At 41.2% G+C, this 22,354-nt stretch overlaps 1 protein-coding gene across 1 annotated transcript in view; it reads right to left on the bottom strand.

The window, feature by feature from the left end:
• The window catches only part of bahcc1a (BAH domain and coiled-coil containing 1a), a 118,145-nt gene that overhangs the window by 20,102 nt on the left and 75,689 nt on the right, over positions 1–22,354 (bottom strand). The window contains exons 9-17 of the mRNA XM_079825720.1: positions 19,036–19,280; positions 18,095–18,440; positions 16,222–17,058; positions 14,821–14,990; positions 14,475–14,611; positions 13,461–13,574; positions 3,251–3,365; positions 2,866–3,070; positions 1,597–1,791 (exon numbers count right to left, since the gene is read on the bottom strand). Of these exons, the coding sequence (XP_079681846.1) occupies positions 1,597–1,791; positions 2,866–3,070; positions 3,251–3,365; positions 13,461–13,574; positions 14,475–14,611; positions 14,821–14,990; positions 16,222–17,058; positions 18,095–18,440; positions 19,036–19,280 (2,364 nt within the window). The remainder of the gene's footprint in view (positions 1–1,596; positions 1,792–2,865; positions 3,071–3,250; positions 3,366–13,460; positions 13,575–14,474; positions 14,612–14,820; positions 14,991–16,221; positions 17,059–18,094; positions 18,441–19,035; positions 19,281–22,354) is intronic.

Genomic DNA, 22,354 nt, shown 5'->3' with positions numbered 1-22,354 from the left:
ATTTGTTTGGTTGCTTTACAAGTTGGTCAGACAATCTTTTCTTTTCTAAGGGTGTGTTCACACTTGTAGTTTGGTTCGCTTGGTTTATTTGGTTTGGTCATACTAATTAAAAAAAATGTTGTCCTGGTCCACTTAGTGTTCACATTGGCATTTTTACACCAAACCTAAAGGCATAGGGATATGTTCACAACCTGCTTTTATTACTTATATTCCATGATGGAACTTGCCTAACATCCAAAACAATACTGTGTGCTGTGCTAAATGCGCTCCTTGTACATTATATTGCCAAAAGTATTGGGACACCCCTCCAAATCATTGAATTCAGGTGTTCCAATCACTTCCATGGCCACAGGTGTATAAAATGAAGCACTAGGCATGCAGACGCTTCTACAAACGTGTGAAAGAATGGGTTGCTCTCAGGAGCTCAGTGAATTCAAGCGTGGTACCATGATAGGTTGCAATTTCATGCAACAGTTTGGGGATGGCCCCTTCCTGTTCCAACATGACTGCGCACCAGTGCACAAAGCAAGGTCCATAAAGACATGGATGAGTGAGTTTGGCGAGGAGGAACTTGACTGTCCTGCAGAGAGTCCTGACCTCAACCCGATAGAACACCTTTGGGATGAATTAGAGCAGAGACTGCGAGCCAGGCCTTCTTGTCCAATATCAGTGCCTGACCTTACAAATGCACTTCTAGAAGAATGGTCAAAAATTCCCATAAACACACTCCTAAACCTTGTGGAAAGCCTTGCCAGAAGAGTTGAAGCTGTTATAGAGTGGGCCAACTCCATATTAAACCCTACGGATTAAGAATGGGCAGGCGTCCCAAAAAATTGGCAATATAGTGTATGTGCATATCCTAGATATGATGGTATTTTGACCAGCTGTGAACACATGACGAGCTTATGAAATGTGTGAAGGAGTCAAAACACCGGCAGGAATCCCTCCGTCTCAACACACAATCAAATCAAGATCTGCTGCGAGGAGACGCGGTTCTGATGCCTTCACCGAACTGTGATGGGCAACATCACGACTTTGAAGAGAAAAAACAGATATGCTTGAATCTTTTTAGGGTCACATCTTGTGACATCATGTCCTGTTTTTGGTTTGTTTACATGTCTTTGGTCCGTGTTGCTTTCATATATCATTTGAACCGCAAGTTAATTTGGAAGCGGATTGAGACCCATCTTTTCAGTGGTCTCGGTCCTCTTGCTTAATGGCTGCATTCACACTTATTCAAATTAACCGCACTAACAGAGCAATCGCACCAGAGTTCATTTTAATCCGACCAAACATACCAAGTGTGAACACACCCCAAGCAGACAAACAAATTAGACAAGACCAAAAATAAACCAACACACACATAAATGCTTCCCTATGTACACACATTACTACCAACTTTTCTCACTGCCGCTAAGAGCACATGCACTCAATTAAGAAATATTCAAGAGATCAACTGCATTTGTGTGTGAGAGACAGAGAGACCGAGACCAAGACAGATAGTTACACACAGACTGTTGAATAATTGTGAATCATTTGAAAACTTCACTAAGTTTTTCTTACTTTTCCAAATAAGACAAACTGGCTGACACTCACCTTGCTCAGAGGACTCGCTCTCTAGGGGGGATGTCTCCCCGTCCTCATCCACTTCCTGTCCCCTGCCCTGCGGGATCCTGGCCCCTGGCTGCTGCAAACAAGCTGCTGATCCAGGACTTTTCTTCCTTTCCCTTTTACCTGCCACTGGCTCATGCCTCTTCCAGCACTCCTGTGTCCCGCTGTCCCCACTCGTGGCTGGAAAAGAGAGCAAGATGCGATCATTTACATGCATACACAACTTCTCAATATCTGAAAATACAGCATGTCCATCGATTACATTGCAAGGACATGATGGAATTTGCAAAAGTCCATAATTTAGTCAGAGAGTTTAGAATTTTGGTTATTCGGACTTCGCAAATTCCTGACAAAATAACCTACATCTCTCTTGACATCCTGTGGCATGAAGTTGCATTTTTAAGATGATTTCAAGTTAAATAAAATAACTTTTGAAAACGCATCTCCACAACCATGCTCTTAATTGCAAAAAAAACAATCCTGTGCCTCTGATCCTATTGAGATGAATGGTAATTAAACATTTTGATATTTTATAAAAAATATATATTGCCTCGAACATCCGACTCATTTGTAGGTTCGTCAGATAAAAGTCAAAAACATTTATAAATCCTGAACATTTCAGTCAATGGACCTTCCTCAGGCTTAAAGTGTCTCATTTAGATCATTTATAGCTGATCATGATAAAGGCCACACCTTTAATTATGCAGCCAATATAGAATTCAAAATGAGAAAAGGTTAAAATACCCTTTACAAATAATCATAACATAATTGACAAAAAACAATAATCTACAAACAGGATGACAGTCTAAGCAGTAAATCCTAAATTAATAAAAATATATAACAATACAAATGTAGATGGTACTGACTTCTATTTTTGAAATGTTATCTTGATATCCTGGAATGGTGATATTTTGTTCTTTGTTGTTACATAATCTTAGGTTTGTTAAAGCCAAATGACACATGATATGACATATGGCTGAATCGATAGATATGGCTGAATAAATAGGGCATTATTGTAGTGTTGTAGTGTTGTCCGAAACCATAGTGGACATTATTGAGTGCACTCATTCAATCCCACAATGTACCGCAATAACGAGTGTACAGCTGACGTACACTCAACGCCTGTCCGAATTCACTCACTAATTTTCATTCACTCCTTCAAGTGTATTAGTGGACTAACTTAGGGAATAGTGAATGATGGTTTAGGGGGCGATTTCAGATTCAGCCATGGTCATCATGGAAGATGGGTTTTACCTGTATCGCTCAGGCTCTCAGACTCATTGGCTCCGCTGTGCTGTGTGGAATCTCTTTTGGAGTTACTGCGGTACAGGCTCTTAGATGACGAGGAAAATTCTGGGTCCCTTGACGCAGCTGTATGTTGTCCACCCGAGACCTTCTGCTTGAGATGAGTTATTTGTTGATCAAGGGTGCTATTCTTCCTATAACACTGTGACTTCATCTAAGAGAGAGCAATAGGAGGAGTAGACAAATTGAGGGAATTTGACCAACATCAAGACTTGTTCTGGGCTACTTATTGATCCTTTTCCAAGCCCCTAAAATCACACTGTTGGGCCATGAGTAACCAAAGGTTGGCTGAAGGGAGCAAGAGAAGAAAGACCCTCATGTTTAGAGGACTGACCTGTGTAGAGCTGAGACGGCCAAACCCTCGATTGGACAATTTTTTCTTCTTCTTCTGAGAGTCTCCACCTCCTCTGTGTTCCTCTGCTAGTGGACTTAAGCCCGCCCCAACCAATCTGTCAATCAAACAACAGTAGAGACTGTTACACTCAGTGGTGCTGGATAGACCGCAGTGTCTTTTAATGTCATTGAATCATTCACTCAGCAGATTTGTTCAAAAGTCTTATTATCCCTTAGTAAAACTGATAAATGATTTCTCCACAAATGACAACAAAATCTTTTTTGAGCTTTTATCACACTATACAAACAACAACAACAATAGCATACATAAATTTGGATAATCCTTACGCCATTTTCTTTCTGAATGAATGATTCTTGCCCCCATCATTCAGTCAAAACATCTTCAGCCACAAAAATGTCCCAATTCGTTCAGTGCTGCTCCGTCATTCAGATTTCAAACAGTCTTGTACAGTGATGGGTGTATTTAGCCAATTTTTTTTTTTGGTACGACTCGGCTCTCTTTACTTTGGCTTGGTTTGCTTTTCCACTGCAGTTTAATATCGCTTCAGTGGGTGGGATTATAGACTGATTATTTTAGTAGCGCCGCCACCTCGTCTACTGACCCTTTCTTTTTTCAAGTTGCATGCGATGGTCTTTTTTTTTTTTTTTTTTTTTTTTTTAAGTCGTGCAAACAAATGACTATTTAAATTTAGTGGGTTTGGCGTCTCGTGGCGCAAATCCAATGATGTTGGTTGTGCCGATTCTCTGACCAATCAGTGATCTGCAGTGTTTACACATCACATTTTAGTATCGGCACGGCTCGCTTGGGACCTCAGCCAAGGTGGTACTAAAAAACGTACCAGGTACTAGGTACTGTACACAATGGAAAACCCCCCAAAAGTGAGCCATACCGAGCCGTACCATGCAGTGGAAAAGCACCAATAGCTTAGCAGGTCCAACCAATGAAATTCTCCTTCAGAAAGCACATGATTTGTTCACTTAAAACGCTTATTTAAAATCCCAGAGTCTTTCATGACCAAAACACCCCTACAGCTCGGGCAGCGTCGGTATGAAATGAGGAAACAAGAAAGAGATCAGAACGAAGCTGAGTTGCCTCTCAGTGGGCTCAAATCGCCACCTGCTCTTTCTCTGATGAGTATCGAAAAAGTGAAGAAGAAAAAAGCATGGTGTCCACACCTCACGCTTGAGCAACTGCGATCAGACAGCCATCCCGCCACTGTTCGAGGGCAGTTGCCGGATAAAAAGCCCTGTGTGAACCATCAGGGGAGATTCCTGCTACAAAAAGGGGCCGGTTGCTTTGAAAAGACAGAGCGAGCCATTTGAGGGCAGTGCATGTTTGACGCTATTGTTCTTGGTGAATATCAGAGCCCTCACAGTTGTATTTCCATATCAGCGAGGCAGCGCGTCCCCCTCGGCTCTGAATGCAGGCTTGGAGAGAATGCCCTTGAATTTCCCTGGAAACCTGCCCGACAGACCGAAGGCAAGACGGACGGCACACAGACAAAAGATTACCTTCCATCCTCCAGCAAAGAGCGCTAGTGTGCCGTCAGTCACATGAGCTGTTTAATCGCTGTTAGACATCTCTAGAGAGGCTGTCTTTGTGGAAACCTAATTGAGATTTTGTTTGCTGTAATGTGCTTCTGCTTATGTAGTCACAGGGGAAAATGCTGTTTTGCTCTCTTTCAAAGCTCAGGAGACATAATGGAGATCTCAGTTGTGTTTCATTTAAGTATCAACTCTGCCTCACACCAAGAACAGTAACTATGAAGATAACGTCATTAGCCCCCACGCCAATGGACGATAATGTTCTGTTGATTATAAAAGCACAGGAGTTTTGTCATCCGCCATTTTAAAAGCTTGAGCTCTTTAAAAGCCCGGGACACACCAAGCCGACTTCAAAGAACTAGCGGTGATGAAAGCTGACTGCATTGTCACCTCGCGCCGGCTGCGTTTTGGCCAAAAATCTGCGCTTGAACACACCAAAAGGACTAAAGGCGAATGCGTCTGCGTGTAAGTAATTATCTGTCCATATCAGCAGGTATCGTTAGTCAATTTTCGTCATTCAAAAAGGGAAACCGAAACTAGGACTGCAGATATACAAACCGTAAAATAGTTCTCTCTCCCTCACCGATGGTCTGACCCTAATTCAACATGCTGAATTGGCCCAAAAAACCCAGACGTGTCCGACTAGAGCCAATGGTGCAGAATACACCGAAAAACTAAGCCGACCGACGCTTAAATACAGCCCGGCATTGCCCAACGGCCGACCGTCGGATTGGTGTGTCCCAGCCTTCGGTCAGATTAGTTGTCAATTGGCTGTAAAAAAGCTCTGAAAGCGATTCCAAGAAAATAATTATCTTCCCTATTCTAACAGAATTATAACGATCATCAAAACTAGTTATCATTATAGTTGCAGGCATTTCATTGGTGCAAAATCTTGTGAGTGTGGACAAGCGATGCAATCTTGTGGATGGACTTGGACATGCGATTCACGATACACAAGAGTATCACTAAAATTAATGTGGCAAGCATAGCTGGGATAATTCTGTCTCTAGATCATTTAATGAGAAATTATTATGTTCATGTTGAGATATCAAATCTGAACTCTGGGACATCGTTTAGATCTCTGTCTTTTTCCCAAGAAAAGTCTATGTCTGTTACATCATTTAAACTCATTGGTGTCCTGGGAAATTAAAGAGATCTCTTGTGATTTTTCTTTCCTGCGGGACAAAATCAGATTAGCTTTGTGCTAGGTATGCATCTGTGTCTATTGATGCTAATATACTAGTGTGTATATGTTGAATGTTTGTGTGATTGACAAGCAAGGGGACAGAGGCAGCAATGGAGTGTGTGTTCTTTCCCCGTGAGGTAGATCCCACCGCGCAACGAACTGACAAACACAACGTGACATGGCCCCTCCCCCGGTGCACGCTCAAGGCGGCTAATTAAACAGAGCACTCTCAAACGCACACACACTGTAAGGAATTTGAAGCACAGACACCGTGTCAAACACAAACACACATACACACAGGATGTGAGCTAGAGTCACACTGACCCACTGCCCTCAATCACAAGAGGCTAAATGGAAAGCAGCAAGTGACAATGTCGTTGCATGGCGTCACCTGCACCAGAGAAAACACTGAACGTCTGTTAATAGCATCTCATTATGCAATGCAGTGTCACACGGTGATACCCACGAGTCCAACACCAGCAGTGACAACATATACTATCATACAACAAACCAAACCAGCACAATTAGTTATGAGCATTGAAAGGAATTTAAGGATTCAGATTCCGAATCTGATTCCACTTAACCAGTGATTCCCTACAGAGGTTTGTGTACAACAGGGTGTATTTGGCAAAACACAGATTTAGCATTGTTTATAGATCTATAAAACAGAAATATATGACTTGTGTGTACATGGTGCCAATTTGTGTGGATGACATTTGTAGCAGAATATATGTGCATATCTTTAAAGGTTTATAAACATCTCATTTCGTATTGCAGTGTATCTGCAGTGAATTGTATGTATAGGTACAATTTAGGAGTTTTGCAAAAATGTAGATGCACTTTTTTTTTATTTTTTATGAGCCTATGGTTGTTTACACCTGGTATTAAAGGGATAGTTCACCCAAAAATTAAAATTACCCTATGATATACTGACCCTCAAGTCATCCTAGGTGTATATGACATTCTTCTTTGAGACGAACACAATCAGTTATATTAAAAATATCCTGGCTCTTCCAAGCTTTATAATGGCAGCACAAAATTTGAAGACCAAAAAAGTGCATCCATCCATTATAAAACTGCTCCACACGGCTCCAGGGGGTTAATAAAGACCTTCTGAAGTGAATCAACCCTTTAAGATGCGTTTTGGTCGATCGGATCACAAGTGGACAATGCTAAATACAGGTGTAAAAGAGACGCTTTGAGTATGTCCACTATCGATCACTTCTAGAGGTAGTGGAAAACGCATTCGAGCTGATTGCTTTCGTAGTGTAAAAGCGCATGTGGTCGAATGCGTTCGAACGTGTTCGAACAAAAGACCGTCTACTCTCTGCCTACTGACCTAATGCGTACACATTTTGGGAAGAGCGCTAGCCAGACGGGATTTAAACTTTGTCGGCTGAAGACCCAAGTTTGGTTTGAAAAGGAAAAACGTCCCAAGCACAATGTTCTCTCGCCATTCCTGATTTCAAACACACTCACAGCGTTCGGCATGATATTGCCGCTATCAGAGCAGAAAGAAAGCTGATGTTCTCTGTGTGTTTTTCTGTTGTCTCAGGGCGCGTTCATTCTCAATTAGATCAAAAGATCTGAAAAAGCCCATACATGTATCAACCCATAGACCCTCCCCTAGAAAAAATCAGGACAGAAGTGGTTGAAAGTGGACAAAAGAGATGGATTAAAATAACAGGTGTCTCTCTCATCTACTTGTGATCCGATCGACCAAAATGCATCTTAATACCAGGTGTAAACAGCGCCTACGTTGTAAAAGTGAATCGAACTTGTTGAAAAGAACTGGTTCTGCAAACTAAAATTCTCCAACAGTGACAACCATGTCAGCCAGCCAGCCAATCCAAACAACAAAATTAATAAATAATAACATTGTAGTATCACTGTACATAAACTACATTTTGGATTAAAAGTGATTTCTCTTTAAGAGTAAGTATGCAGCACTGCACCAAGCTCAATAGCAGAAAATCTAGTGTGATGTTCAACACAATGAAGATCAGGCTGATAGCCTGTTAAATGCTACTAGACACACTGCCCTCCTTTATATACAGTAGACAAACACACGCAAACACAGTGCCCTCGGTGAGAGGCCCTGGCTGCCTGCCCGTGCGTCTGGGTGTCACTGTCATATGGAATCACATCGTGGTGGCTGGTTGGCACGAGGGCAGAGGCAGGCGAGCGGAAACAGAGAGGAGGTGACATGACAGTGGGGCGGCCGAGAACACAATGAGAAAGAGAGATAGAAAGAGGTTTTAGGGGTTGTTTGGACTTGGAGTGTCAATAACCCTCTTCAAAACATTGACAGATACTCTCTAGACCTGCAGGCATCGAGGAACGCAGTACAATGACTCAGTAAACACTCCAGTTCTGCTTCCAAATCTACTGAACTGCCTTGTTTTCTACTGTCGACTGACTCCTCCGAGGCAGAACACCAACTCACATAGAAGCTCATAAGTGATTGATTTGGAAAGCTTAGCACCGGAAACAACTCTGCACATGAACACAAATAGCAATTTTCACAATCGATTCCAATAGAGTTGACATTAGCAAGCTGCTAAGCTAAAACTGCATAGCGCACATATTAAATATACCGTCATTTTTTAATTAGATTAAACTATAATTACTGATACAGTTTTGGTATTAAATGAGTTTCTCGAGAGTAGTGTTGAGTTTTGAGTGTTATTATAGTAACAACAACAGTATTACACAATTAAGGTAATCTGATGGAAAATATGGTTACTATGGTACATCTTTGGGTAATGTTACATATTACATGTTCATTACATTAATTATAATATTAGTAACCAGGGCTTGACATTAACTTTTTTGCTAATGGTTTTCCAAAGTTACTAGCTATTCAGCATTTTCACTGTACACAATATTGACATCGATACCATGGGGGAAAACTCCCATATAGATATGTTAAATATTATCCAGGGTTCCCACTCTTTCATGAACACCAGATTCAAGGACTTTCAACGACTTTTTAAAGCACCTTTTATTTTAAATCAAGCACAATAAATACGATAAAGGTGGGCGTGTTACAGCCAAACTGCACAGTATATCAAATACCTACTGTACCTGTGTCTATCATTACTGCAGTAATGCTAAGGCATATACTGACAACTAAATAGGGGCATGCAACTTTTAAAATCTAATGAGGAAAGAGGCCGGTAGAGTGTACAAGAGGAGGAGCGAGTTTTAACGAGAGATGCAGTTTGCAGCTCTTATTTCTGCATTTAACATTTATTTACACTGGTTTTAGTTTTTTTTTATTTAAATAAATCATTACTTAATTAAAACATCAATATAGAGATAATATTGTATACATGAATTTTCCAATTAAATTAAAAGATATGGACACGTTAATTGTTAGGCATTAAAAATATGCTAAATTATTTATTAATCAACTGTACATGGTACCTTTTCTTGTAAGACCTGCACAGGGTGATATCAGCATTTATGGAAAGTTTCCTAAACCATAAAATTACTGTTAAAAAAAGGACTTTCCTTTATATTAATACTAATACAAATTAATATTTATATATTAATACAACTTAATATTCTAGATATATTATTATTCTACATTTTTTAAAAGCACATTAGCTTCTCATCAATCCACCAGTTAACATTTACAACTGTGTGTAAGCTGTGTAAAAATATAGGTTAATATGCATTAGTCTGAACAAACCAACTAACGCGCTGATAATGCAATTTCACTCTTTGACAGTAGATGGCGCTTATGGAACAGCAGAAATATATTGGTTTCCCCGGTAACCTCTGTAAACAAAAGAGCGCTGCGCTGATAAACACTACTTTATAAACCGTTATTCATTGAAACTTTGATAAACCAATATTTATGTAGCTCAACCCTGAGCCAAGCATCACTGAATTTGCACTTCCCTGACACCAAAAGCTCCACGTTATGTGCTCATTATGCAGAGCTGCTTGCATGTGATCACGATCCATCCGCTCACACAGCATTTTTTCAGGTTTTTCCCGCTTCCTCCCCAATCAGTAGCGCTGTTTTTTTATGGCTTTGGCAGCGCATAAAGGCCAATTTTTGTAATAGCACCATGCTACTCTAACAAAATGTAGTTCACGCTTAATTCAAGCACTTTCAAGGACCTATGTTTGTTTTCAAGTACTTTCCAGGCCTTGAATCCATGTGTCTGAAATTCAAGGACTTTCAAGTACTTTCAAGAAGCGTGGGAACCCTGATTATCTCATAATTTGGCAGCAGGTTTATTAGGCTGCTGTCACTTTAAGACCTGTCACACGGATCCATTATACTGTTACATATGCGGTTTCTTGCTCAACTGTTTACGTTCACTTAAGTCATAACTGACTATGTTTATGCTAATACACACCAAGACATTGGTGACATCGGCATTTTGACATTATTTTGTGTGTTTTTGACTGTTTAAGTAGCCTGCGAAAACCCAGACAACTTCCGGCAAATTTAGATTTGCTCTGCAAGTAGTCTGGCAAAGAGCCCAATCAAGCCCATTTCTAATCCCTAGAAATCGCGGCACCAATTAGAAACGTTGGGGCGGGCTTTACACGATGACGACAGCGCAGCGACGTTGAAACAGATTTGCCGCCGTGGAGCATACCTCGTTCGAATCAGCTATCGCGTCTGTTTTAAGCGATTTAAACTTTTCCTTTTCGTTAAAACCCGAGCAAAGAACAACACTCGAAGCCTTCATATCTAAAAAAGATGTTATCGCTGTCTTACCGACTGGATTCGGCAAAAGTCTGATACCAGCTTGGCCCTTTGGTGGCTAAACGAATGGGTCTAAGCGAGAGCCCTAGTGTTAATGTTTTACAAAATATAGTTTTAGGACCTTTTCAGGTGTGAATGTAGTTGTTTAAAGCTCAAATCTGTGGTTTATTTATAAAGAGAGCGCCTTTTTTAAAATTTGTGAGTTGTGAGCTCCAGTGGTTCAGCAGCGCTCAATCGCTCATTGAGCCCACCGAGAGGCGCCTTTCCTCGGCCAGTCCTTCTGCCGTCTGCCGCTGGCTCTGATGTCTCTGTAGTGGTTAAACATAAGATATGATTCGTCTCGTCTTGTGTAGATCTAACGGCTGATCTTTGCTCTCATTAATCTATAATTTGTTCCTAGACAGATCGTTTTGTCTGAGGCCAAAGTGAAGTTTCATAACTTTATATTTTTAAGATATTAAACTTTACCGTTGTAGTCTCCTAGCGCTGACTTCTTTGACTGAATTGCTTTATTTATTGTATAGCTTCTTATACCTTTTACTTATACTTTTATAATTGCTATTGATGATCACACATAAACTGACATTTAACAAAAAGAGACTGGGTTGTGTTTTATGTCATATTTAATTTATTACAGTGATAATCATAGCCTATATTATGCCTATATTATGTGTGTGTGTTTTTTTTAAAAATGTAAACGAAAAGAGGCTGGGTTTTTTATATTTCGTTTTGTTATAAACATGCATTGAAGATAATATGCATTGCCTGCAATACATATATACTGAGTGATACTGTCAAGAACGCTCTCCGGAGTCAAACTTGGTAAGTCACGGACGCAAGTCAGAAGTTCGCGTACGAAATATGTCATAAAACACCACTGTCTCATTTCATAAAAAAAAAAAAAATCTTAAACATAATAATAGCCACACGAATGTGGTTCAGGCAACGCGTAGCTAGGCCTACATTGATTATCTTATATTTATAATAAAACGAAGTATAAAACACCCTGCCTCTTTTTGTTTACATTTTAAAAATAATATATTAAACATTAATATGTGGTTTAGGTAAGGTGACCAGATTTCTGAAATGGAAACCGGGGACATTTCCTATTTGAGAATACAAGTACAGACAAGAACGCATATTGAGAAACGGCCAGAGTCTCAGATGTTTCTCCGTCGCTCTGCATACGTCATCTCCCTCATCGCTCTGATTGGTTTGAGGCCTATCCAATTGCGCCGAGAGGCATTTGAGCGACGCCCGTTGGTGACGCCCCTTTGGAAATGATTTGTCTATGAAGCTTTGCCAGACCATAACTCAGTTACTACTGAGAATGGTCTGGTTTTAACCAGGCTACTGTTTAAGCGCAATAAGCAGTGAAAAAGAACTCTTTTAATTAAATATTATGGGGCAGGTTTATGTGTGCGCACTTTGGGAGTGAGCACAAAATCTGCGGAAATGAGTCAAACTATGCGTAATATACGCAATCCCACGCCGAAATTCAAGCCCTGTAACAGCAACAATATTAATTCGGAACAAATGTAGTGAGTGAGTGAGGGGAGGCGGAGATGAGAGAGAGAAAGAGCAGCTGGTATTGTGTGTCTATTCTGTGGAAAATGAGTATTGGAAGCATTTCAGATATTTCAGTATCGATATGTATCGAAAAATCTATATTTTTGACACTACATTTCACTTAGTTACACTTATTGGAAGCGTTTCAGATATTTCAGTATTGATATGTATCGAAAAATCTATATTTTTGACACTACATTACACTTATTGAAAGCGTTTCAGATATTTCAGCATCGATATGTATTGAAAAATCTATATTTTTGACTCTACATTACACTTATTGGAAGTGGTTCAGATATTTCAGTATCGATATGTATCAAAAAATCTATATTTTTGACACAACATTACACTTATTGGAAGCATTTCAGATATTTCAGCATCAATATGTATCGAAAAATCTATATTTTTGACACTACATTACATTATACTTAAAATTCAACCCGCCATTACATAATAATCTACTAAATACCACACATATTATGTTTTGTTCGTTAATAGTTATTCCATATGTAATTACACATACATATATAATTGTAAAATGCCTAAGACTGAAAGCAGTTGCCAGCTTATATTCATAAATACACAATAGCACACACCCACACACACATTAATTAATTGCAGTGTAAGTAAGCATGCCATCGTGAACTCCTCTCCTCCTGGCCTGTGCTGACCCAAGTGCTAAACGACAGGAATCTGTCACATTCCTGGCAATGAAATAGATTAGAGGAGAATTCACAGTGCTCTAATTACCTCCAACAGCCTGTTGAATCCCCCCCCGGCTGCTGCAGGACAGTCATGCCATTCACATCAGCGATTGGCAGACACAGAACAAGTTTATCGACAGGCGCACACACACAGTGCATGAACAGATATTTAAGATAGTGTCTATAAGCCTGAACCAGGCAAACATACAGTGGAACCTTCACAAGGAGACACAGCCAAGTGCAATTCGCTGCCAAATGCATGTAATGCAATTCAGGCCCAGTACTGATTAGGAAAGATAAAGCGTAACTGGACTTCCTCATTGAGGTCAGATGAGTTCTCCCGTTTCCTGTTTATGGTTTGAGGAGTCGTCTGCAGGGTTGTGTTGATATGGGGGAGCTTATCTGCTGTGTGTGAAAAGCAGGCGAAGAGGACAGAAGAACAGGATTTACTTACTTTACTCTTTTCTGGGGTTCATTAAGGGTCCCGGAGCCAAGACCAGGGACTGATTTTCGCTTGCGTGGTCTACCAGGGCCTCGACGTGCTGGACTGCGAGGAGTCTCCTCTTTCCTAAAGGAAAACAAGGTTACCTTTTGCTGAACTTTTGCCACTAGTGTCACAAAACGTAATTGCAAAAATAAGTGAATGTTTTTAGCATGGAATGACATGAAACCACATCATAGGCCCTGTTTACACCTGGTATTAAGATGCTTTTTGGTCAACCGGATCACAAATAGACGAGGGAAATTCCCGTTTACACCTGGTGTTTTAATCCAACTCTTTTGTCCACTTTCAATCACTTCTGTCCTGATTTCTTTGAGGGGAGGGTCTATGGGCTTTTTCAGATCTTCCGATCTAATGGAGAATGATCGGGCCCAGAGATGATGGAAAAACACAGGGAGAGCATCAGCTTTCGTTTCTGATCTGACAGACGCAAGACCAGCCGAACGCTGTGACTGTGTTAGAAATCAGGAATGGCGAGAGAACATTGTGCTTGGGACGTTTTTCATCTTCAAACCAAACTTGGGCCAACAAAGTTTAAATCCCGTCTGACTAGTGCGCTTCCCATAAGATTTGCGCATTGGGTCAGTAGGCAGAGAGTAGAAGGTCTTTTAGTGGCTATACGAACACATGAGCGTTTACACTACGAAAGCAATTCGGTCGAATGCGTTTTCCACTACCTCTGGAAGTGGTGGAAAGTGGACAAGCTGAAAGCATTTTAGACCCATTTACATCTGTATTTAGCATTGTCCACTTGTGATCCGATCGACCAAAACGCATCTTAATACCAGGGATGTTGACTTTCATAACTAATAGTAAGGCAACCAGAACTAGGAACACCTACTAGTGTTTGCACAGTAATCTGCATGTAAACTGGGATAAGAGAAATTTAAGTTATAATGGAAAAAATTACACAGATCACCTTTAAGCATGTTTAGTTATGTTATGAACTGGTTATGTTGTGCTTACTGGTGATCATGCTTTCTCTGGAGTTTGGCCAGTTCTTTTTGCTTCTCTTTGTAACGCTGTTGCAGCTCTGCCAGCCTCACCCGCATCTCCAACTCCTGCCCATCCATACTATCCATGGCACTTTTCACTGGACACACCTAGAGGAACAAAATCATACAACCCTTCCCTTAGTTGCTGGTTAGTGGCTGCAACCTTGGATGACTTCTGACTTTTGACAAAAAAAGGACTACAGAGATAGAAGGCAAGTAAAGTAAGAAGTATAATACATACATATGTAATGTTACATAATATGAACTGCATGAAAAACATATTATGTGGGAAAAAAAGCAAAACAAGGGTGTATTACCGGCTCATGGCGAGGTGTCCAGCTGCATTTTCTGCGCAAGTTGAGAGTTCTTCTAGCAGGAAACTGCATCTCAGCATTTGTGGTGCCACTATCCTGAGAGCCCAATTCAAGGGCGCGAGCTGCTGCCAAAGTGGCAAGACTCTGTAGGTCAAAAATCCATTGATCTTCTCCTTTTGATGAAGAAAAAGAAACACAACATAATGGCCGACATACTGTGGAATATACAATGTAAGAGAGCATGTTGATGATTTAGCTATTTGTCTTATATCCTTGCTAGCAGGAAGCAGACAATGTAGGAAAGGCTGAAATGAAGGGTCTGGATTTACAAATATCAAAATGTTCTTCATGAGTCCAATGCAGATTGGTCTATAAAATATCACAGGATCAAAGGTTTCCTCGTTTAGATAGCACTGTATATTACCAAGACAATTATGCTGATGTGTTTCAACAAATGCTTTTAACAATCAATAAAAAGTAAATATTGTGTTCACAATTTTAATTGTAGCTCGTGACAAGGAAGTAGAACTTCTGGGACTAGTTAAATGGATCGCTCTAACAAGCACTATACATCATTTTACATGGGAAGCTTTAAAGAACTAGAGGTTAAACGGTTAATTAGCCTAGCCAATGCTCTGAAGTCAAAACACCAACTGCTTTTGAGATTACAAAACCCCTTTTCACAAATGTGTCCTGTTTAGTGACCAAAAACACTGTTTGCAGAAAGCTTAAAGCGGGGTTTAATGCTATTTCATGCATTCTGTTAAAGAGTTGATTCTCATGCTAAACATGGCCAAAATAAAATAAAATAAAAACGAGTTGGACGTATGACAGAGTATTTCTCTGCAAAAGTTTTTTTTTAGAGTACAACCGCAGGCGGTGAGTGAAACTGCATCAAATGTGTGTGTTTTGTTGGCAATCGGCGCTTAAGTGCATATAATGTGAACAATACCAACGTATAGTGAATCGAAAGTTATCCAGGGATAATGCCATGATGTATTGTGTGTGTGTGTCATAGGTGTGTGTGTGTGTGTGTGTGTGTGTGTGTGTGTGTGTGTGTGTGTGTGTGTGTGTGTGTGTGTGTGTGTGTGCACTCGTGACTCTTTAGCTCCACCCACTGCACACCTCCATGTGTTCAGCTGTTTTTGGAAAGAATCAGTACAGCTTATCTGTCTTTTATAAATATGATAAAACTAAAGACTCTTCGGAGATATGAAGGATGCACTACTACTCTATAGGTACTCAAGATTAACATGAGACTGGCAGAAACTGTGTGTGTATGTACCCTTTAATACACAAACAACACTCATATGTATTCTTTAGGATTCATATTTTTAATTGAAGCAAAACCAGTGCCTTGGATCAGCAAAACAGGTTCTTACTGCAAACTGTTCAGTAACATACCTGGAGTTTTATTGCAACTTTGGTGATAACGCTGCAGTTCCAGATCAGCTAGCTCACTCAGCAGTTCCATGCCATGATAGGTGGAGTTGAGTGGGCTACAGTATCTCTGGGATTGGTAGGAGGAGGGTGGAGAGGGAGGAGGACAGTCTCCACAGAAGGCTGCAGCAATGAGGAGCTCCAGACTCCAGTAACTTGATGTAAGACTCTGGGGGCAGGTATTCGCAGTTGGCGATGGAACGTTTGCACAGTTTTCCTTGTGATCTTCCTCGTCAACCACTGCAACCTCTGCGTTTGACAGCTGTTTGGGTGAACAATCAGAGACGCATGGTTGTTGCGGTGTCTCAATGCCTTCGCTCTCTTGAGGAAGTGTATCTTCGCCCGCTTCTTCCTCAAAGGTAACGATTGGTTCTTCTTGATGGATTACTTGCTCAGACGACAGGGTAGGTACATGTCCTCCTTCACAGCCTGAAACTTCAGCAGGTGTGCAAATTATCTCGACATGCTCCTTTACCTCATTAGCCTCTACGGGTGCACAGCATCTCATGGCCATGACCGTCTCCACATCCTCCCCTTGCTCAAACGCACCCTCAGGCTGTCCCTCGACTGGGTTAGTGGCTTCAACTTCCATTGTTGGCTCTTGCGGCTCTTGGAGTGGCCTCACCATTGCATGGCATTCAAGGCCCTCTCCCAAGTTGGAGAGAGCTGGAGGAGAGTGTTCAACAGGTTTAGTCTGAACATCCTCTAGATCAGCAGGCTCTGCAAGCTGTACGACTTGAGTGGTGGGGCCATTCCTATATCCCATGTTGATTTCTGGATAGGTATATCCAGGTGGCAAATCTGTGACAGGGAACATAAACAAAGCTCAGTTGTGTCAAGAACAAAGCTTTTAAAGCTATCAGCAGAAAAACTAGACTTGTTTGACACTTTTGACATGTTTAACAAGCATTGCGCCAGAGGTCTGAACAAGAACGCATTATATTCCACATGACAGTGACACTATGCCTTGATCTTAGTTCCACGTTAAGAAGTGCAGCTGTTAAAGGGGTAATTCTGAGGTAAAACAGGGCTCTCTTTCTGACACTGCTATATCCTTGGCATGCTGTAACAGTTAGTGAGGTGCTAATGATGATAAAGAGGGTGTAGGCTGGGGGGTGGGGGTGAGTCTGGACAAGGTGTTTCTCCATCATTACTGATGTGATGGCGCTGGGGAGCTGAGCTGGCAGCCATTTTATGCATCTATCAGCAGCTTAGTCAATCGTGCTCTTGCCTATATAGCCGCCCACACAGAGCCACAGAGTCTAAAAAAAGCCCTGATTGTTTCTGCATGAGGGGCTCAGCATGAATAACAACCAACATGTGGCTCATGTGTTTTTGAGACAGGATGACTTGAAACAGGCACCTTAGCTTCAAGACAGCGACAGAAGACAGACAAGACTTTTACAAGTTAAGAAGAGTAAAACATTGCATTTTTAATGGCTTGTTTCCACCGAGTGGTACGGTTCAGTACATTGCGCAATTTTTGCCGTTTCCATTGTCAGAAGTTGTAAATGGTACCGTACCGTACCCTACCACATTTTTGCCACCGTTCCGTTGGGGTAATTAGCACAGTAGTCCGGTACTAAAGGGTGGCGCTAGACTCACTGCAGAACGTTGATTGGTTGACAGAGAATCGTCAATTGCGTGTGCTTTTTCAGCTGTGTTTTTCCTTGCAGCTTTGGCTCAAACAAAGCGTGTCTTCTTCTTCAGTACTGACTTGGTATCGCGGTTTGGATTTTTTAGACAACACTAGACTGTACTGTACTGAACTGTACCGCTCGGTGGATACGAGCCATTAGAGTCTTTTATTGATATGTAACAAAGAATAGCTCCTTACCAGGCTCCATGGACTGAGGATAGTCCTGTGGCGGCTGCCCTTCCACCCTCTTTTCCTGGGACTCCACAGCTTTGGGCAGTTGTGATGGGGAAGGGCTGATGGCTGGTGAGCGGGGTGTTGCAGCTACCGGACTTGGGGCGGGGCAAGGAGTAGAAGGTGTGCTTTTAGGGTGAGGCCGCATACAAGGGGACTGGCAGCAGGGCGACAAGTGGGCAGTGGAGCCCCTGGGGGGCGAGGAGGCCCGGTTGGATGGGCCGTAGGCATAGCACTTAGCAGGTTTGGGAGTCCTTGGATCAGACAGGATGTCTTCTAGCTCCATGCTCTGCTCTTCTGGTTTCTTTTGCACCTAAACATTAAACAATGGTCAGAACGGAACAGAGATCAGAAGGGAAATCCATAAAGAGAATTCAAGCCTCAAAATGAGATCTGGACAATTTGGTTGGGTAAAGGAAACTGATAAATATTCTGAAGACTGCCAGGTCATGCATACTGCACATCCAAGTAATTGCAATTTTACACCCCTGTTTTGCTGAATCAGGTTTCAATTAGACCCTAATAGCTTGGACCTATTGATTTTGACCTGCAATCAAAAAGAATAGTGCTTGGTCCAATCATGCCGCAGTTCATTGAAGACTGCATTTAGTTGTGCATGTCTAGATGTAACAGGACCTTGGAGGAAGTGATGAGAGCCCTAGGGAGCAGCTGTGGTTTTATAGGGGTATTTTTGTTTATATAAAAACTCATGATTTATTGGCTCCAAATGTTGTTTACTCCCCATGCACACAAAAACAACTGTCTAGTTCCATGGAAAAGAGTAAATCCACTCTCAGTATCAGGTGTCAGGCATTAGCTCATTTGAAAGCTCAGTTGTTTCTAAACCGCTGTATTTTGTACAGTCTGATATACAATGGCTATATAAGGGGTTGTGCATTTGTGTGTACCTGGCTGTGGTCGACTCTGGTTCTCTGCTGTAGCTCTATGTTGTTTGCTGCTCTGTGCGATGGAGGTGGTGGCGTGTGATGGCTGGGGTGTTGCTGATGCTGCAGCTGCTGGTGTTGCTGGAGAGCATAAAGCTCTTGTTGCCGTAGAAACTGTGAGCGAGGATACACAGCAGGATGCTGCATGTGGGAGTGAGCCCCTCGGGCCCTGTAGACTGGGGGCCACAGACCAGACTGCTCCATCACATCTAATGAGAGCAATAGAAGTGTTAGTCTTACCATGTGGAAGGCCATGTTAGTGAACAGAATGTTAATATATGGGTCTCACTTAGGATCATCACCTCTACCCAAAGACATACAGTATATACAGTCGTGGCCAAAATTATTAGAACACTTGGCATCTGGGAGTCGTCATATTGGACCTGGATTTATTTTCCAAGAGGACAATGACCCGAAACATTCTTCTAACTATTGCTTGAACTACTTGCGACGGAAGGAATCTAATGGAACATTGAAAATGATGGACTGGCCCCCTCAAAGTCCGGACCTCAACCCCATCGAGCACATTTGGGGCGAGTTGGAAATTAAACTGGACAGATCTATAGTACATTCAAAGGAAAGCCTTTGACTTCATTTGCAGAAGGCATGGGATAACATTAGTGTTGAAGTTCTCAGAGGAAATATATTGACACTATGCCAAAGAGATGTGCTTGCTATAATTGCTGCAGAAGGTGGACATACCAAATATTAAAGTTAAAAGTGGATAAAAACAGTACGGCTCACTTCATCTGATATTTGATGGTCAGAGCAACCATCTGCATGTTTCATGAACATTATGAAATGAAATCATGTTTTGGAGGCAAAAAAAGTTAATATTTTCAGATCTGTCAGGTGTGTTCTAATAAGTTTGGCCACCACTGTACTATACAGTGTTTATGTTTATGCAAAATGAGGGTATTAGCGTCAATCAATCAATCAATCAATCAATCAATCAATCAATCAATCAATCAATCAATCAATCAATCAATCAATCAATCAATCAATCAATCAATCAATCAATCAATCAATCAATCAATCAATCACTATTGATGTGTTCTGTCAAAAGGAACATCCCAATTAGGCAACAACAGGCCTTTCTTATATGTCAAAGCCAGCATAGTTCACCAAACATAAAAATTGTTTACTATGTTCTAAACCTGTATTACTTTCTTTCTTGTGCTGAACACAAAAGAAGATACTTGTGAAGAATGTTAAGGAAATTTAAATAATGCTGGTTACGAAATTGTTTGGTTATCACTGACTTCCACTGAATGGACAAAACAATCTTTTTTAAAAATATCATCTTTTAAGTTCCACAGAAGAGAGAAAGTCATACAGGTTTGGAAGAAGATGATGACAGAATATGCATTTTTTGGAATTTGCATCTCTCAAAAATTCAATGTAATTCAGAGTATTAAAACTAACACAAAAAAAATTAATAACTATAGTAACTCTGGCCTACACTGAGTTCATGAGAGAGAAAGATCCCCGTTAACCAGCACTCCCACGCTCTTTTCGGTGTCTTGCTCCCTGTTCACCACTTTCGTTTTCTCACACTTACTGCATTCCTCCCTCAATTTTTCTCACACTAGATATCTCCAACCCAAATGTGCAGCCTTGTGAGTACAGAATGATATATATATGCTTTCAATAACAATTATTTGGTTAAAATAGTTCCCATTAGAATAAATATTACACAATGATTTGACAATCTATATTCGCTCCCTTGAAAAATCCCCTTCTCTGAAATCCACAGCGGGCCAATACTACAGCATGTAGTCTAGGCGACTTCTTAGTTCCCATGTCAGGGATAAACTCCTGCCATTCCCCTGGCAGGAACAGAAAGCCAGCCGTGCACATCCACAGTGACACATCTTCAGCCCCTGCCTCCGCAAGTCAAATGTGCTTTTCTACTTTTCCCATTTCACATAGCTTCATTAATGTGCATGTTCAGCTTGATCCCTTCTCACCCACCCCTGTCTTTGCCCTGACGCATCATGGACCTTTGCTCTGGAACATTAACCCAGCTTAACTAATGTTTCCCGGGGGAAGGCTTTTGTGGATGCACTTCCCCTTTCAGCTGAATTGTCTGTGGAGCATGGAAGGAAGTGTGCTTTCTAAGACATGAAAATAATTAGATTTCACAGCCTGTTTGCGGAGCAGAGGCCTGTGTAGACTTACAAGGCTAGAAGGTATTGTTACTTCAGCTTGTTTTGAGCACATATGGCAATAGATTTGAGGGGGATGGTGAGAGCATCCTGACCCAGACCATGTGGGGGTGGAGCAGGTGGTCGACAGGAAACGGTTTGTGTGATTCAGTGCATATTGTGTGCTCTTCACTTGCATGCTTTCGCTCTTCTTAGCAATTTCATAGGCTGTTATTCATAGCTGCTCTTTTATTTATTATGACATTGTGGACACCTGAAGACTAGTCGACTAGACTTTAAACGAGCCTATGGCTGTGTCCGAAATCGCCCCCATACCCTTAAATAGGGCATTATTTCAAGGGACAGTCATTTGTAGTGGTGTCTGAAACCATAGTGGATGTTACTGAGTGCACTCATTCAATCCCACAATGCATCGCAATAATGAGTGTACAACCCATGTATACTAAACGCCTAGAGAATACCCATAATGCACAGTGAGAGTCGTTTGCCGAATGAATTCCCACAGGTGAATCATCCATCCATTTTCCAGACCATTGAGCCAATGTGGCTACAGCGTAATATCACACAGGAATAAATTCCTTTTAAATTGATTATTAAATTGTTTAATTATGGTTTATACATGCTAGTTTCCATGGCAGAGTTCAAGATAAATCTTTTCATTACAACAGGAGCTGCCAGTTTACTAAGTTTCAAATGATTATTAAACAGCAAGCACAAACTATGCAAAAGCAGCAGCCCTTCCGACACACTCAGTGTCTGAATTCACTCACTCGTTTTCATTCCCTCCTTCTAGTGGATGAGGGTATAGGGGGCAATTTCTAACACATCGTATATGTCTGCCTGTGACTAGTCAGAGCATGTTTTAGAAGTGTGCACACTACAAGAGCGTCGGTGATAAACCAAGTGCACACTACACGTCTCAAGCTTAAGTAAACTCTTGAAGTGAACATATAACCTTGAAACCTGAGCGGAAACACTGTTATAGAGCATAATTTTTCAGGCTTGGAAACCTGACAGTAAAATCTTCAGGGGGAAACCCATGAGAGCTGCTATGTGCCTCACAAAAAGAATGAAATGCTAAATCTGACAAATGGGTCATTCGCAGCAGGTCAAAT

The sequence above is a fragment of the Gobio gobio genome (genome assembly GCF_949357685.1).
Source record: "Gobio gobio genome assembly, chromosome: 1".
Classification (NCBI taxonomy): domain Eukaryota; kingdom Metazoa; phylum Chordata; class Actinopteri; order Cypriniformes; family Gobionidae; genus Gobio; species Gobio gobio.
This window is presented reverse-complemented; position numbering and strand designations above follow the sequence as displayed.